At 40.5% G+C, this 15,404-nt stretch overlaps 1 protein-coding gene across 1 annotated transcript; it reads left to right on the forward strand.

Annotated features, from left to right (window-relative positions):
• The first annotated feature begins 12,948 nt into the window (after positions 1-12,948).
• DUSP21 (dual specificity phosphatase 21) lies at positions 12,949-15,079 on the forward strand. The gene has a single exon (XM_082376389.1). The coding sequence runs from the start codon at positions 14,222-14,224 to the stop codon at positions 14,774-14,776; it is 555 nt and encodes a 184-aa protein (XP_082232515.1). The 5' UTR covers positions 12,949-14,221; the 3' UTR covers positions 14,777-15,079.
• The last annotated feature ends 325 nt before the right edge of the window (positions 15,080-15,404 follow it).

Consider the following 15,404-nt stretch of genomic DNA (forward strand, 5'->3'; position numbering starts at 1 on the left):
AACTTGGAGTCAGATTTCATCCAGTTTGCGCTGGCCAAGACTGAGTGGGACCACTGACCTTCAAACTGGGCCTGAGCAAGTATCTTATGAATGATCTTTTTATGTCAGAGGGACCAAAACTCCACCCTCAGATCATGCTAATGCCACCATTTTCTGACCGTGCATCCCATGAAGAAGCATGTAACTCAGATATGCCTGCTCAGAATACTGATTACTTCACCTTTTTCTTGCCTCAAATCATTTTTCCCCACACCTCAGACCACCCTGCTTCCTTATCCCATAAATATCCTGAGCCCCTCACCTTTGGGGAAGCAGGTCTGAGACTTGTTCTCCCATCTCCTCATTGGTTGCCTCATAAATAACCCCTTTCTATGCTGCAAACCTTGGCATCTCAGCCTTTGGCTTGCTGCACCTCAGGCAAATGAACCTGGTTTGGTAACAAATACTGTGGATCTCCAGCTCCTACAGTCAAGAAAATACGCATTTCAATTTTTTTTCTATTTCCAAAACCTTTCACTTTCTTTTTTTTTTTCCTTTTTTTTTTAACCTGAATCATCTGAGTGGTAAGAAAGGGGATATTCGTTGTTTGTTTCACTCGTATTCCTATGAAAACTAGTTGAGGAAGTAAGAATATCTCAACCAATCTGTAGATCAAAACACCCTACAGAAAGCAGTCTACATTAAAAGTCATTTTCTTTGTGAAAATTGTCTTCCTTTTATAAACTGAGCACATATTTATGAGTACCTACCAAGCTCAAGGCACTGTGTTAGATGTTAAGGGAGATGAAGAAATACTTGTATCCTAAGACCCCTTTCACTCTGTTAGTTTGCAATGTAAGTGCCACTAGAAGCAGAACTGTATCTTGCTATGTGGCAATTTTTCATTGCATTATAAATAGCTTTACATTAAAACTTTCCTATAGAATTGAATAAATAAATTATTTTGAGGTTATAAAGTTTAGATAGGAAACATATGAATACATACCTTAACATTTTTTTCCAATTTCCAACATCATAATTTTAATTTTTTTAATTAATCAGGAAAATTCTTTTATGAATTTCTCAGATTTTCCTGTCTGGGCCATATTTCATTATAAACATTAGCAAGTGAATTGGCTTATTAGCACCAATGGGCTCACTAGATGGAAGACTTTTGTTTTTCTACTTCATACCTACTAAGGTCCCTGGTCAAAACTTCCAGCCATGTGGGTTGAGACATTTCTGTTAGTGAATTAGAATAAGCAATGGAGAAGTAGTCTGCATTAGGTAATGGCCAACTTGTGTTAACCAAAGAAAGGAAGAGAGAAGAGAGGGAGTAGGGAGGGGGAGGGAGGACGGAAGGGAAAGATGAAAAAGAGGTACCATTTACAATAGCTACAAAATTAATAAAATACCTACAATTCACCATGAGGTATGTGAATCCTTTATAAAGAAAAGTATAAACTATGGAAGGACAGAAAAGAGGACCCAAACATATTATGTTCAATAAAGGAATGATTGTATAGAGACAGAAAGTTCCACCAGATTAATTTATATATGTAAATTACACAAAACCAGTATGGTGACTCCTCAAAAATGAAACATAGAATTACCATATGACCCACTTCTGGGTACACACTCAAAAGAATTAGAAGCAGGGACTCAAGAAAGATTCTTGCACGTCAATGTTCATAGCAGCATTATTCACAATAACCAAAAGGTGGAAACGACCCAAATGTCCATCAACAGATGAATGGATAAACAAAAAATGGTATATACATACAATGGAATATTATTCAGCCTTAAACATGAATGAAATTCTGATACATGCTACAACATGGATGAACCTTGAGGACATTATGCTAAGGGAAACAAAGCAAGACACAAAAAGACAAATATTGTAGGATTCCACTTATATGAGGTACCTAGAATGATCAAGTTTATTGAGATAGAAAATAGAAGAATTACCAGGGGCTAGGGTGGGTGTAATATGGAGTTATTGCTTAATGGGGACAGAGTTTCAGTTTGGGATTATGAAAAAGTCCTGAAGATGGATAGTAGTGATGGCTGGCCAACAATGTGAATAAACTTAATGCCACTGAATTGCACATTTAAAAATGGTTAAAATGGTAAGTTTTGTTATGTATACTTTACCACAATAATAAATAAACAAATATATAAATATATAAAACATTTAAAAATACACAAGACAAAAGGTAAATTGCTTATGGATATATACACACACATTGCATCCACTTTAAGATAATAATTCATGGCCTATGTTTTACCTTAGATCTTCTTAAATATTCCCTCTGCCAACGAAAAATTAATCAGTCGATCTGAAAGAGAAATGGAAAATTTTATTCAAGCCAAATTTGAAGATTATAACCCAAGAAGAACACCTCAGAAAACTCTGAGAACTGTTCTGCCCATTAGAAGTCAAGACACAGTTAAGTAAGTTTTCTGAGACAGAAGGCTGCACACCAAATGACGTATTATTGATAATTTACATAATCTAAGTGGGCATCTAAGCGGGCATCGTGGTGGGTCATGTGACTCCTTACAAGATCAAGAAAGAATGCTAAAAAAAAAAAAAAGAAAGAAAGAATGCTATCTTTTAAGGAACTGTCTTGTTGATAGGAGAATGTTGCTCTTTATGGTTGAGCAGGTATTCCTGCCCATGGGGAAGGTTTGGTTGATGCATAATGCAGATACACAATGCACAGTCAGGGGAGAGAAGAGGCCAAAAGGCAGAGAAGAATTTTTTTATGTTTAGATTTTTCTTGTCTTGCCATAAAATATGAATTTTATTTCCCACCTCCAATTTTGGTAAAAAATCTTGTGGGTATAAATGTCTGGCAAAGATCTAAAAGGAAACATCTTATCAATAGTTACCTCTAAGTAAGCGAATGAGATTGGTGGGGAGAGCTACAGAGAGAATTTCAAGAATCACAAGTCCAGGTTGTCTCCTGTGTTTCTGACTGTAAATCAGAGGTTCCCACCACCCCCTCCTCAGGTTCAACTAATTTGCCAGAGCGGCTCACAGAAATCAGAGAAACATTTTACTTACTTAATCTATTACAGGTTTGTTATAAAAGGATATAACTCAGGAGCAACAAGATGGAAGAGATGCATAAGGCAAGGTATGGTGAAAGGGCCCAGAGCTTCAGTGCCCTCTCTGAGCTCACCACTATCCCTGAATCTCCACATGGTCACCAACCTGGAAGCCCAACCTTTGGATTTTTATGGAGGCCTCATTACATAAGCATAGTTGATTAAATCAATGGCCATTGGTGAATAGTTCCACCTCCAACCCCTCTCCCCTCCCCAGAGGCTGAAAATTACAACCCTCTAATCATTAGGTTGGTTCCCCTGGCAACCAGCCCCCCTCCTTAGGTTACCTAGGGGCTTTCCAAAAGCCAACTCATTAACATAAACTGAGGTGTGCTTATATGAATAACAAAAGCTACCCATTACACCTTTATCTCTCTTATTATTTAGGAAATTCCAAGGATTTTAAGAGCTCACTGCCAGAAACAGGGATGAAGACCAAATATATATTTCCTATTGTCAATCACAACATCACAGTATTTTGAGATTTTCCATAATAAAAAGCTTTTTTAAGGAAAAAAATCTAAACATAAAAAACAAAACTATGAAATACCGGAAGTAAACATTTGTTTAAATCTTAGTGTTGGAAAGTCTTCCCAAGGAAAACAAAAACCCAGAAGCTTCAAAGGGAAAGATTCACAGATTAAACAACATAACAATTTTAAGTTTACATATGGCCAAAGCTCCTAAAAACAAAATTGAAAAACTGGAAAGAAAGATTAGGAGAAAATATGTTTAACATATTCAACAACAGACAAAAAACTAAAACCCCTATGATTTTAAGAGTTCCTATAGATTGTCAGTAAAAGACTAGAAAAAATGTACATGGGATATTAACTAGTAAATAAGGGTAATAAAATGGTGAAGAAGAAACAAGGTTTGTTTAAATAGCCTTTTGTCTTAAATTCCCTATCTCTGGTGACAAGGATACTTTCTATCCTCCTGGTACACGAAGGGTATTTTTCACATGGGAGACTTATCTCCTGCTTTCTGGGAGACAAAAGAGGGTCAGAGTGTTCTTCTTGTACCAGCTGTTTCTTAAGGACCTTTAATTCAAAATAATCAATATGCCAAAATGGCATTTTGGGGTGACATATTGTGAAGCTCTACACGTCTCAAACATCAATCAAGGTGGTAATGGTTAAATAATATATGATGCAACCATACTATGGAATACCACACAGCCTTTAAAAAGTGTGAATGAAAAATGTTGTCTGTCATATCAGTAAACAAAGGATGTTGCAGCCATCAAGCCACCAACACCCTTCCCCAAACACAGGATACTGGCCCCAGATAGCTGACGTACATATCAAAAGAATGATTTCAATGAGTCCAGACTTTTGCATCTTCCCATACATAGAAAAGCGCTAAATTCATTAACTTGAGATGTCTGGTTTTCTTCAATTAACAGTAATCTTTTGATATCCCAACTACCTGATTTTTGTTACAAAACTCCTATATATCCTGGCTCCTCCCTTACCTATTTAGAGCAGTCCTTTAGAGCTATCTGAGAGGCTGTCTCCCATGCTTGAAGTCCTCAGAAATCCGCTGAATAAAACATAATTTTCAACTTTTTGGTTGTGTTTTTGGTTTTTTTTTCAGTCAACAAAAGAATAAGGTCAACAAAAAAAAGATATCCAAGATATATTGTCAAGTGAAAAAATTTGCGTACTGGGACTTTCCTGGTGGTCCAGTGACTAAGACTCTGCGCTCCCAATGCAGGGGGCCTGGGTTCAATCCCTGGTCAGGGAACTAGATCCCACATGCCGCAACTAAGAGTTCACATGCTGCAACTAAAGATCCTACACGCCACAACTAAAGACCTGGCGCAGCCAAATAAATAAATAAATAATTTTTTTAAAAAAAGAAAAAATTTGCGGACTAATATGTGTAGTATAATTATATAAATAAGATACTCCTTAATTTCCCCAGCATTACTCCTATATTACTCATCCTTAAACAAATAAATCTCTGCTACTACAACTCATCCTGTAGAATCCTGGAGGATGCTCCAAAACAACTCATCCTGGAGCATGATGTCTTGAATTGCTCACATGAGAAGTATCTTTCTCAGAAATCAATGCCTGAAAATTGAAGTCTAATGGCAAGACTTCTGACTTGAAGTATTTTTTATTTTCTCTGAACACACCATCTCAATCCGTATGTCTGTATTTCTTGCCTAGCATTCCCACAGGCCCACTGACATATTATTTCCTCTCTTCTGGAAGATGACTACCTTATCTCTCTTTAATTGCATAACCAGAGCAATTTCAGGTGTGACTCAAGGCCTTTGTTTTACCTTAGACCTTCGTGAGTAGTCCCTCTAACTTTGATAAAAATGTGTGTGTGTAAATGCCCAGTAAAAGATCTGAAAGGAAACTCATCGTGTGGAAACTGAGCAGGACCCTGTGGGGACCTCCTGGGTACTCCATTTCTTGTAGGAAATAGGCTTCATTCAGCCGCCATGACTTTCCCTGAGTTCCAAAGGGCAGATTCAAACAGTTGCTAATCAGAGAAGTGAGGGAATGCAGAAACAAAGGAGGAGCAGTCAAGAAAAACTAGTGCAGCAATTAAAGCAGGGTCCTGGTTCCTGCTCAAGGAATATATATAACAATATCTTCGAGTTCTTCTGCAGGAACTAAGGCCCCCAATCAGGTGGAGGATGGTAACTTCAGGCTGAGCACAACATTCCTGGAGCACCGCCTTGTTACCTCACCACCCACCAATCAGAAGAAAGTCACACACCCTGCAGCCCTCACCCACAAATTTTGCCTATAAAAACCTACCCTCAAACCATCAGGGAGTTTGAGGTTCTTGAGGATGAGCCACCCATACTCCTTGCTTGGCCCTGCCATCAACCTTTCTCTGCTCCAGACTCTGATATTTCTGTTTGTTTGGCCTCACTGTGTGTTGGGCACACAAACTTGTGTTCAGTAACAGCCAGCAGGCTAGAATCAATTCTGCAACATAATCCATTCCAGTTTATCAAGTCTTAATGCCTTTCTCTGCTCCAAAATCCCATGTTTAGGTTTATTTGGCCTCACTGTGTGTCAGGCACTTGAACTTGTGTTCAGTAACAATATTATTCTCAGCAGTTACCTCTGAGTAAAGGAATAGGTTTGGTGAGTGAATGAAAGGGAGAATTTTGCTTTTCACTCTATAAACTTCTACACTATTAGATTTAAAATAAAATAAGCCTGGATTTATATAAATGAAACATATTTCATATGTTTCATATGTTTCATATTTTATACAGTGTTTACAATTCAAGACAATTTAAATCAACCAAATAACTTGCCTGAGGTTTTCAGTAGGATCCAGACTCTGCTACTGAGAACCTCAGGCAAGTTTCCCTCTCAAAAGCCTTTGTTCTACTCATGGACACCTCCACAGGATTATCTATATTACTTTAGATGAATGCTGTGAGTGGCAGAAAATTCTGACTCAAAATGCATCTTCAGAATGTTGGCTTTGCCCTCAGGCTTCTTCCCCACCTGGCTGCAAGATGGTTGCTGAGATCTGGGTATGACACCCAGAAATGACTTATCTTGAGGAAGAAAAGCTGTCTCTAGTACTATTGGCTCTTCCTTAGGAGCCAGGAAACCTTTCCAGTAGGTTTCCACTAATCATAGGGATAGAGTAGGATAGTTACACAGGTAGTTTTAGAAATCCCACTAGGGGATTGTAGATAGAGAGGGAAACTTAGAGAACTTTGGGAGACCACTGTAAGTTAATGATCACTCAAGAAAGCTATCAGAACATCATGGAACGAAGCACGGCTTGCTTAACTATAAAGCCATTAACAAAAGCATGAGATACACCCCAGGCCATTAAGTGAAAAAATGAGGTCTGCATCCTGCTGGTCAAGTCCAGCAAGATAAGGATCCTTGGATCCAAGGACAGGAATATAAGGGAAAGGTGACATTCCAAAGTAGGAGACCCTCATTATACTGAAACCTGAGATGATTTTAAATATTTTAGTATATGTTACCACCCTTCTGCTGATTTGAATAAGCGCCATGACAGTTCTAGTTTGACCTTATAGGGTCAAACACTCTCCTGCCTAATGCGAAGGAAGAGCTGGTGATGCAAGCCTGACATCTACTCAAAGAATGAGGAAGAAGGCGGTCTTCCCCCACCCCCACCCCCACCCCCACCCCCACCCCCACCCCGCCCCACTTTCCTTTAACTATAAAAACGTAGCCCACTTAATTCTCAGGGCAGAGCACCTTGTCAGCCTGCTTGTATCCCTCACAAGTGTCCTATATTAATAAGTCTACTTCTTGCCTCTCCCTGAATTCCTTCTGTGCTGAGATATAAAGAAACTGACCTCTGAAAGTCCAGATGCCAGGCTAGTGATTCTAGTTAAAAGACCATGGGTTCAAGTCCCAATCTGGGTTTTGGCTGGGTTTGAGTCCTGGCCTGTGGGTTCAAGTCCCAAACTGAAGTGCACGGTTGCACTAGCATATCATTTGCCAGAGTTTGGTAAGTTGCCCATCCCTAAACCAGTCATTGACAAGAGGAATAGATTTGCACAACCGGCTTAGAATGATCAGAATGCTCACCTTGCCACTCTAGAAACTGGGAATGGGGGAAGCTTCCCTTGAAGCGTATGGTTGTGTAGAGAGGGGCAAGTACCTGAACATTACGGCTCTGCTTGAGGAGTAGACAGGAAGGAATGGATGCAGGATAGGAGCCCCACACTGTGAATGCTAGTCTTGGGGCCTGTCAATCTCATCCTGCTCCAAACTGTACTCCTGTTCATCTTTCAGGCAGAATCTAATCCGCCTCATGCATTTCCTACTTCAGGGAACGATCTCTTTGGCTGCGCAGTCGTCCAAGTCAGAAAGCACCAAGTCATCACGATGTTCCTCCCTTCCCCCTCCCTTCTTAATCTGTTAGAAAATCTTGTCAATTATACCTTCTAAATCACTCTTGATTTTGTCTCTTCTTCATCCTGCAGCTGCTGCTTTTTTGTCCCATTCCATGTTATCTCTCACCAAAACCATTTTATTATTCTCTTTTTAAAATATATAATTTTTCAAATTATAAAACTATTATATATCTATTATATACATGCTTGGTCCATCCAGAAAATAAAAAGCACCTGCAATAACACTGCTCAGAGATAATGATTGTGGACATTTTTGTGTATATTCTTCTTTGCTTTTCTCTAGGTATGAATCCACATATATAGGTAAAAAAATATTACTTAGTTTTATTGAGATCAAACTGCTTTATAGTATTTTCTATTAACGAAATAGTATGAAATATCTCCACGAGAATAAATATTCTTCTAGGTAGTCATTTTAAGAGCTGCATTATATTTTACCTTACCAAGATTTCATAATCTAGTTACACAAGCCCTTATTCCTAGATTAGGTTTTCTCCAGTTTTTTATATTGTAAATAACACTTACAATACTAACATATTGGTAGGTAAATCCCTGCACACATTTGTGAGGATTTCCTTAGAATAAATAAATAAATTACCAGTAGGGAAATTGCTAGTTCAAAGCACACGTGCATTTTTCCCCATTTGTTTTTATTATGAAATACTTCAAGCAATCCTAAAGTCTGCTGAATATGATAATAAATACCTGGGTACCCAACATCCAGTTTGTCAGACCTTAATGTTTTGTCATGTTTGCTTCAGATCTATCTTCTTAGCAAAATAAAATATTAAGACATATGGAAACACCCTATCTCACGCACCCAGATCCAATTCTTTCCCTGGAGGAATCACTATCCTCAATTTGGTGTTTCTCAGCCACATGTGGGTTTTTAACATACATATGTACGCATATATATATGTATATATGCATTTATAGGTATATGTAAGCGTAAACGATGTATGGTACTGTTCTACTTGTTGTTAAACTTCTTGCTGCACATTTTCTCCTGCAACTTGCTCTTTTGGAATAACATTATACTTTTGAGGCTTATCCAGGTTTACACATGTAGCTGTAGTTCATTTGTTTTCATAGCTGTTTCTATGGTATTCATTATATGACTATGCCGTCAAATTTTCATTTTCTTCTTGGTAGACATTTATATTGTCTCCATTTTTTCACTGTTATAAACAACATTGCAGTAATTATTCTTGTAAATATCGTCTTACGTTTACTGAGCAAGAGTTTCTACCTGGGCAGGAATTGCTGGGGCATAGGCTACGAGCATCTTCAGTTTTATTGGATTGGTCTCCAAATTGGTGGTACCACCTTACCCTGCCACCAGTACTGTGAGAGTTTTCTTTACTCTACATCCTAACCACCACGTGGTTTGGCCACTGTTGCTATTCCCCATCTCGGACGCCGGTGAGGTAGGACAGTGCTCATTTCTCTGAATTCTGTCACCATGAAGTATTAGCAGTTTTTCACCTTTGCTAATTTTTTAGGCCAAAAAAAAGATATCTGTTGATGAGGTCTAAATACATTTTGATTCATTTTTTTTCTAATTATAAAAATAACACAAATTATTTTAGAAAATTTGAAAATATAGACAAGCACGAAAAGAAAAGAATAATTCCCTTTAATCCCGCCACTCAAATATAATATCAAATAATATCTGACATTTGTGAAATTCTTACTCTATATATACCTAGGGCAGCTTTTGATACCTAATATTTCACAAACAGGATTCACTGATACGTATTTAATATACATGTGATATATATATATACACACACATATATATGGTAAATATACATATGTATATATTTCACCTTTACAAAAAAGGTACTACTTTTTTATAAACTAGTTTTTTTCACCTAACAAATAAGTCACAATCATTTTCTCATAATATCTGTATTCTGGACTGGAGAGTGTTATTTCAAGAGTTCCACATTCATATCCATCTGTCTCCCTACACCATCCAGAAACTAAGGACCAAACTGAGCCCAGCAATGAGTCCTAGGAAGCTGGCTTGCTGCTAGCTGTATACAGTGGTGTAACTGACTCAGCCACACAGGGAAATGGAATTAACATACAACTCTCACTACTCAGGGAAGCCAACTCCCACCTCTGCCTTAGAGCCTTCTGCTGGGGACTACCTATCCTATCTGTCCATCGGGCAATATAACATGCAACTCCTTTTAGCTACTAGCTCTCCTGTGCCCTCATCCCGTACTCTTAGGTTTTCTCATCACCACCACCCTTCAATGTAAACATATTACCTACATTCTCCGCCTCTTGTCTTCACTGTCTGCCCCCCAGAACACCAAGCTCTCCAGACACTGACCCACAGGAAGTTTGATATTCCATTCTCTTATGTAGCCTGGCCCATGTGTACACTTGATGAGGTGAACTATATTTGGATTTGATCCAGCTTCCATGGCAGAAAAGAGTCTGCAATGGGTGTACCATTGCTCACCTAGACTATTGCAATAGCTCTCACTCCCTCAAGTGTTGCCTCTCTCACCACTGCACCATCTGCTCCACAAATCCACCCACATAGCTGTAAGTGAGCTTCCTAAAAATTAATTGTTTTGCCATTTCTCTGCATAAAATACTCCAGTGTGCCACCATGGCCTACGGGATGAAGCCCAAGTGCCTGTCGCAAGGCCCTCTGTGATCTCTGTTGCCGCTCCTATAGCCATTCCACCTATCACTTCTGCGTCACTCTGTCGGCTCTAGTAATTCTGAGTTGTTCTCTGCCCTCCTGACACCATTTCACACCCTTGTGCCTTTGCACATACTTCCCTTCCTGTGTAGAATGCTCCCCCTTCTTATCTGCCTGGAAAACTCCTATTCATCCTTCAAAGTCCCATTCCAAAGATATTCCCAGAAACTCAAAGTACCACCCTACATATTCTTTATTAATTACAAAGAGGAAAAGTTACCTTTACAATGTAGAAACCTAACTAATGCCACCTTAACCTGGTGGTCAAACTTATCATCACCGTTAATGGGACAAACAGATATCATGTGCCCCCAATGAATGATGCAATCTGGTACTATTCTTGCCAAAAATAGTTCACCTGAATCTAATCCTGAAGGAACAATCAAACACTTCCAAATGGAAAGATGTCCTGCAAAACTAGCCTGAACTCTTCAAAAATGTCAGTGGCCAGGAAAGACCAAAGCAAAACAAAAGGCTCAGAAATGATTCCAAATTAAAAGGTGCTCAAGAAGCATGACAACAAAATGCAATGTGTGATCCTTGATTCCATCCTGGATCAAAGGGAAAAAAACAGCTACAAATAACATTATTTGGAGGACTGGTGAATTTTGAATATGGATTATATATTAGATAATAAAGTTGGGTCAATGTTAAATTTCCTGAGTACAGTCATTGTATTGTGGTTATGGAGGAGAGTGTCCTTGTTCTTAGGACGCGTTGAAAGGGCTAAAGTGTTGCTATATCTGCAGTTAGCAATGGTTCAGCAAAAAGAAACAAGTAGGGGCTTCCCTGGTGGCGCAGTGGTTGAGAGTCTGCCTGCCAATGCAGGGGACACGGGTTCGAGCCCTGGTCTGGGAAGATCCCACATGCCGCGGAGCAACTGGGCCCGTGAGCCTACAACTACTGCTGAGCCTGCGCGTCTGGAGCCCGTGCTCCGCAACGAGAGGCCGCGATAGTGAGAGGCCCGCGCACCGCGCTGAAGAGTGGCCCCCGCTTGCCGCAACTAGAGGAAGCCCTCGCACAGAAACAAAGACCCAAAACATAGCCAAAAAAAAAAAAAAAGATTATAAAACAAAATAACAATCTGTTAAAAAAAAGAAACAAGTAAACAGATAAATATGTGTGTTTGTATATCTAAATAGAGAGACAAAGGAAATGCAATGGCAAGTGTTGACAATAGAGAAATTACAGGTGAAGGGTACACAGGTGCTCATTATTCATTCTTCACCTTTGCTGTAGGTTTGAAATTTTTCAAAACAAAAACTTGGACAGAATAAATAATAAAAACAAACAAATGAACAAAAAGCTTTGTTCCAGGTCATGTTTTCTGTGAAGCCTTTCATGATATCCCTCCTGGCTGCCCCGGTCCCCGAGCACAGACACACATAAAACAATGAATCACCCTCTCTTCCGGACTCTTTCATGATTATGTATCTCTCTGATTAAACTGTAAGCTCTTTGATATCTGGGTGGGCCTGTGTGTGTTGTGTTGGATCTACACAATGCTAGAACTGTACCTGACACCGACTGGATGCTCAGCTGATGCTTTTTTAAAAAAATTAATCGAGCTGATTCTTGAGGCTTGGAAAGGATTCAGTAAGCAAGAAGGAGCGAGAGCGTTTTCTCAAGGGAGAGGAGTGGCATGAGCAAAGGTAAGGAAGCAGGAATGCATATGTTGCAATTACCAAGAACATTTGATTTGTTTGGTCAGAACTGAAGATTTACATAAGTGAAAATGCCTAGCACACAATAGATTCTTAATAAAAATTTGGTGAGTAAATGAATGAATGAATGAGATCGGAAAGGCAGGCTTAGATCAGAGAGGAAAGGGCCTTGACTACTGAATTGAGAAATCTGAGTGTTAACTAGTCCTTGACGCCCAGGGTCTTTTCCCAGTGGCAGGAAGAGAGTGTGTTCTTCAGCAAGTCCCTTGTACATGTTTCCCCCTAAATAATAAGGAAAAGTAGAGATAAGTGGAAGTCTGAAAGTGACCAATTTCCAAACTCAGGAGGAGGAAACATCTTCTCATCCACCCAGGAGAAGTCCTACAGTGGAGTTTTAAGACATCCAAAATCCCTCAGATGAAAGGGCATCACAGAATATTGGCTGGAAAAATACATGAATCTATTTAATATGAGCCATGCTTGTCTTTGAGAATAGTGTATGCAATTATTTTGGTTAATTTTACTATATATATATATATATATATATATATATATATATTTTTTTTTTTTTTTTTTTTTTTTTTTTGCTGTGCCATGCGGCTTGTGGGATCTTAGTTCCCTGACCAGGGATTGAACCCGGGGCCACTGTAGTGAAAGCGTTGAGTCCTAACCACTGGACTGCCAGGGAAGTCCCTAATTTTACTACATTTTTAAAATTTAAGGAGCACACCTTTGCACACAACCCCAAAATGACAAGGAGTGATGGGGAAGTGATGAGTCCCTGAGCTGCTCTGTGAAAGAATTTGTTAGTTTTAGGTTATAGTTGTTCCGAATCTTCAGTCAAATTCTACAAAAATCTTAGCTGAGAGGAAATGCAAATCTCAGGGAGCGTTTTAAAAATCTATTTTTGGCCCAGTTATGATGTAGCATTGACTGGCTCCAGAATTTTTAACATTACTGGTTAGAAACCACTGGTGGCGGTCAAAATGACTTGTAGCTTACAAAGCATGCGGGCATTCTTTTTGGAGAAAGTAGACAAGAAAATTTGAGCTGTTGTTTCAGGTAATAAAGTAGAATCAAGTGATAAATCATTTGGGCTGTATGCACAAATGGACAGTGACACAGCCAAATTAGTCACAATTGTTCACCACAGGCCAACTTCATGATAGATAAAGGGCTATATATCAGCAATGTTCCCTTAGAAACAGTCCTGATGTGTCTGTGAGCAGGAACATAATTCTATGGCTACAATCAACAAAGAAGTATCAGGCTAGCTCACCAAGCCCAGCCAAACCCCTATCTCGCTACAGTTTTATAAAGATTAGCATATCACATGAGCCAAATGCTGTGCCCCAATGTAAAAATATGATACTGTTACTTTGTGGAAAAAGTGTAAGCCCTGTTCTTCAACACCAATAAAATAGAAGCATTCATAGATACTGAGTTCAGTGTGATCCAAAAACTGAAGCATAAAATAGCTATCTGGTAACAGAACATTTTAAAACATCAAGACAGATAAGAATTCGGGCTCGGAAAATAAATGACTATGAAGAAAGATAAAAAGAAGAGAGAGCTGGGGTTTCTCTGAAGACCCAGCTCTGCGGCCAAGTCCTCCCTGTAGCAAGCTGCCATTGCCATGGAAACCAGTGGGAAGGGCAGTGGGGGCCTGTGACTCCCGCCCAGGGCGGCAGAGGTGGGGTTGGGGGTGGAGACAGGGTGGTGACCTGTGACCAATATAGTGTCCCCCAGACCCTATGCAAGAGACTCCACCGAGCTGCTGCTTCCTGAACTCGCTCCCGGGAGCGGTGCCCCGAAGCAGCCAGGAGAGACCGCTGTCCCGCCGCCTCGATGACAACACCGCCGTGTCCCCTCCTGGCTCAGGCTGTCGGGCAGCCCTCGGTCCATGGCCTCTCCCAGATAACCGGCAGTCTATACATCAGCAATGGGGTGGCAGCCAGCAATGAACTCATGCTGTCTACTAACCACATCACGACAGTCATCAACGTGTCGGTGGAGGTGGCCAACGCGTGCTTCGAAGGCATCCAGTACGTACACGTGCCGGTGGTAGATGCTCCCACCACGCACCTCTACGACTTTTTTGACCCTATTGCAGATCACATCCACAGCGTGGAAATGAAGCAGGGCCGAACGCTGCTGCACTGCGCCGCCGGGGTGAGCCGCTCTGCCACCCTCTGCCTCGCGTACCTCATGAAGTACCACTCCATGACGCTGCTGGACGCCTACATGTGGACCAAGTTATGCCGCCCCATCATCCAGCCCAACATCGGCTTTTGGGAACAGCTGATCCATTATGAATTCAAGCTGTTCAGCAAGAACACCGTTCACATGATCAGTTCTCCGGTGGGTATGATTCCAGACATCTACGAGAAAACGTCTGTTTGATGATGCTGATGTGAGCTATCCCGGCCAGCTCCTGACGTCTGCTGCAAATCCTATATCAACATTGAACGCTGAACTTTTCTTGGTAAAGGAACTAGAAACCACCTTTTAGAAGGGCAAGCAAAAAGGGCGGGGGAAGTTTTTAGCTTAGTATGCCTTCTCTTTAAAGAATAAAATTCATTAAAAGTAAAATGGTGACAGTGTTTCTTATCCTGTGAGCGGCGCGGCACGGCTGCTGCGGCCTGGCAAGAGAGGAGGGTGCCGAAGGTGGTGCCCAGCTCAGATGGACCTGAACCCTGGGACCTGCCGGAGCAGACTACTAACCCTGCGGTGAGTCCCCCTCAGCCGTTCCTCCCCCCCACCCCCCCACCCAGCACCCCAATCCCACCTGGTTCTTCCCAATCCAAAGCCAGAGGCTTAGATATGGTGGTACCCCCTGTGTGCTTCTTACAGTAAGTGCCAGCCTACTGGATAAGTGGCCTTCTTGGGGTTCTCTGGGAGTCCTGGGGGAGCCTCAGGCCACCCCTGACCCTGCCTTCAACCACAGTGACCCAACTCTGGTTTTCTAGATTAGATTTACATGTAAAATAGTTTTCAAAAAAAACAATTCCACTATATAAAGTTGAAAAAT

This window comes from Balaenoptera borealis (assembly GCF_965194805.1).
Source record: "Balaenoptera borealis genome assembly, chromosome: X".
Lineage (NCBI taxonomy): Eukaryota > Metazoa > Chordata > Mammalia > Artiodactyla > Balaenopteridae > Balaenoptera > Balaenoptera borealis.

Coding starts and splice junctions, on each gene's coding strand:
- DUSP21 (XM_082376389.1), top strand. CDS start 14,222: ATGACAACACCGCCGTGTCCCCTCCTGGCTCAGGCTGTCGGGCAGCCC.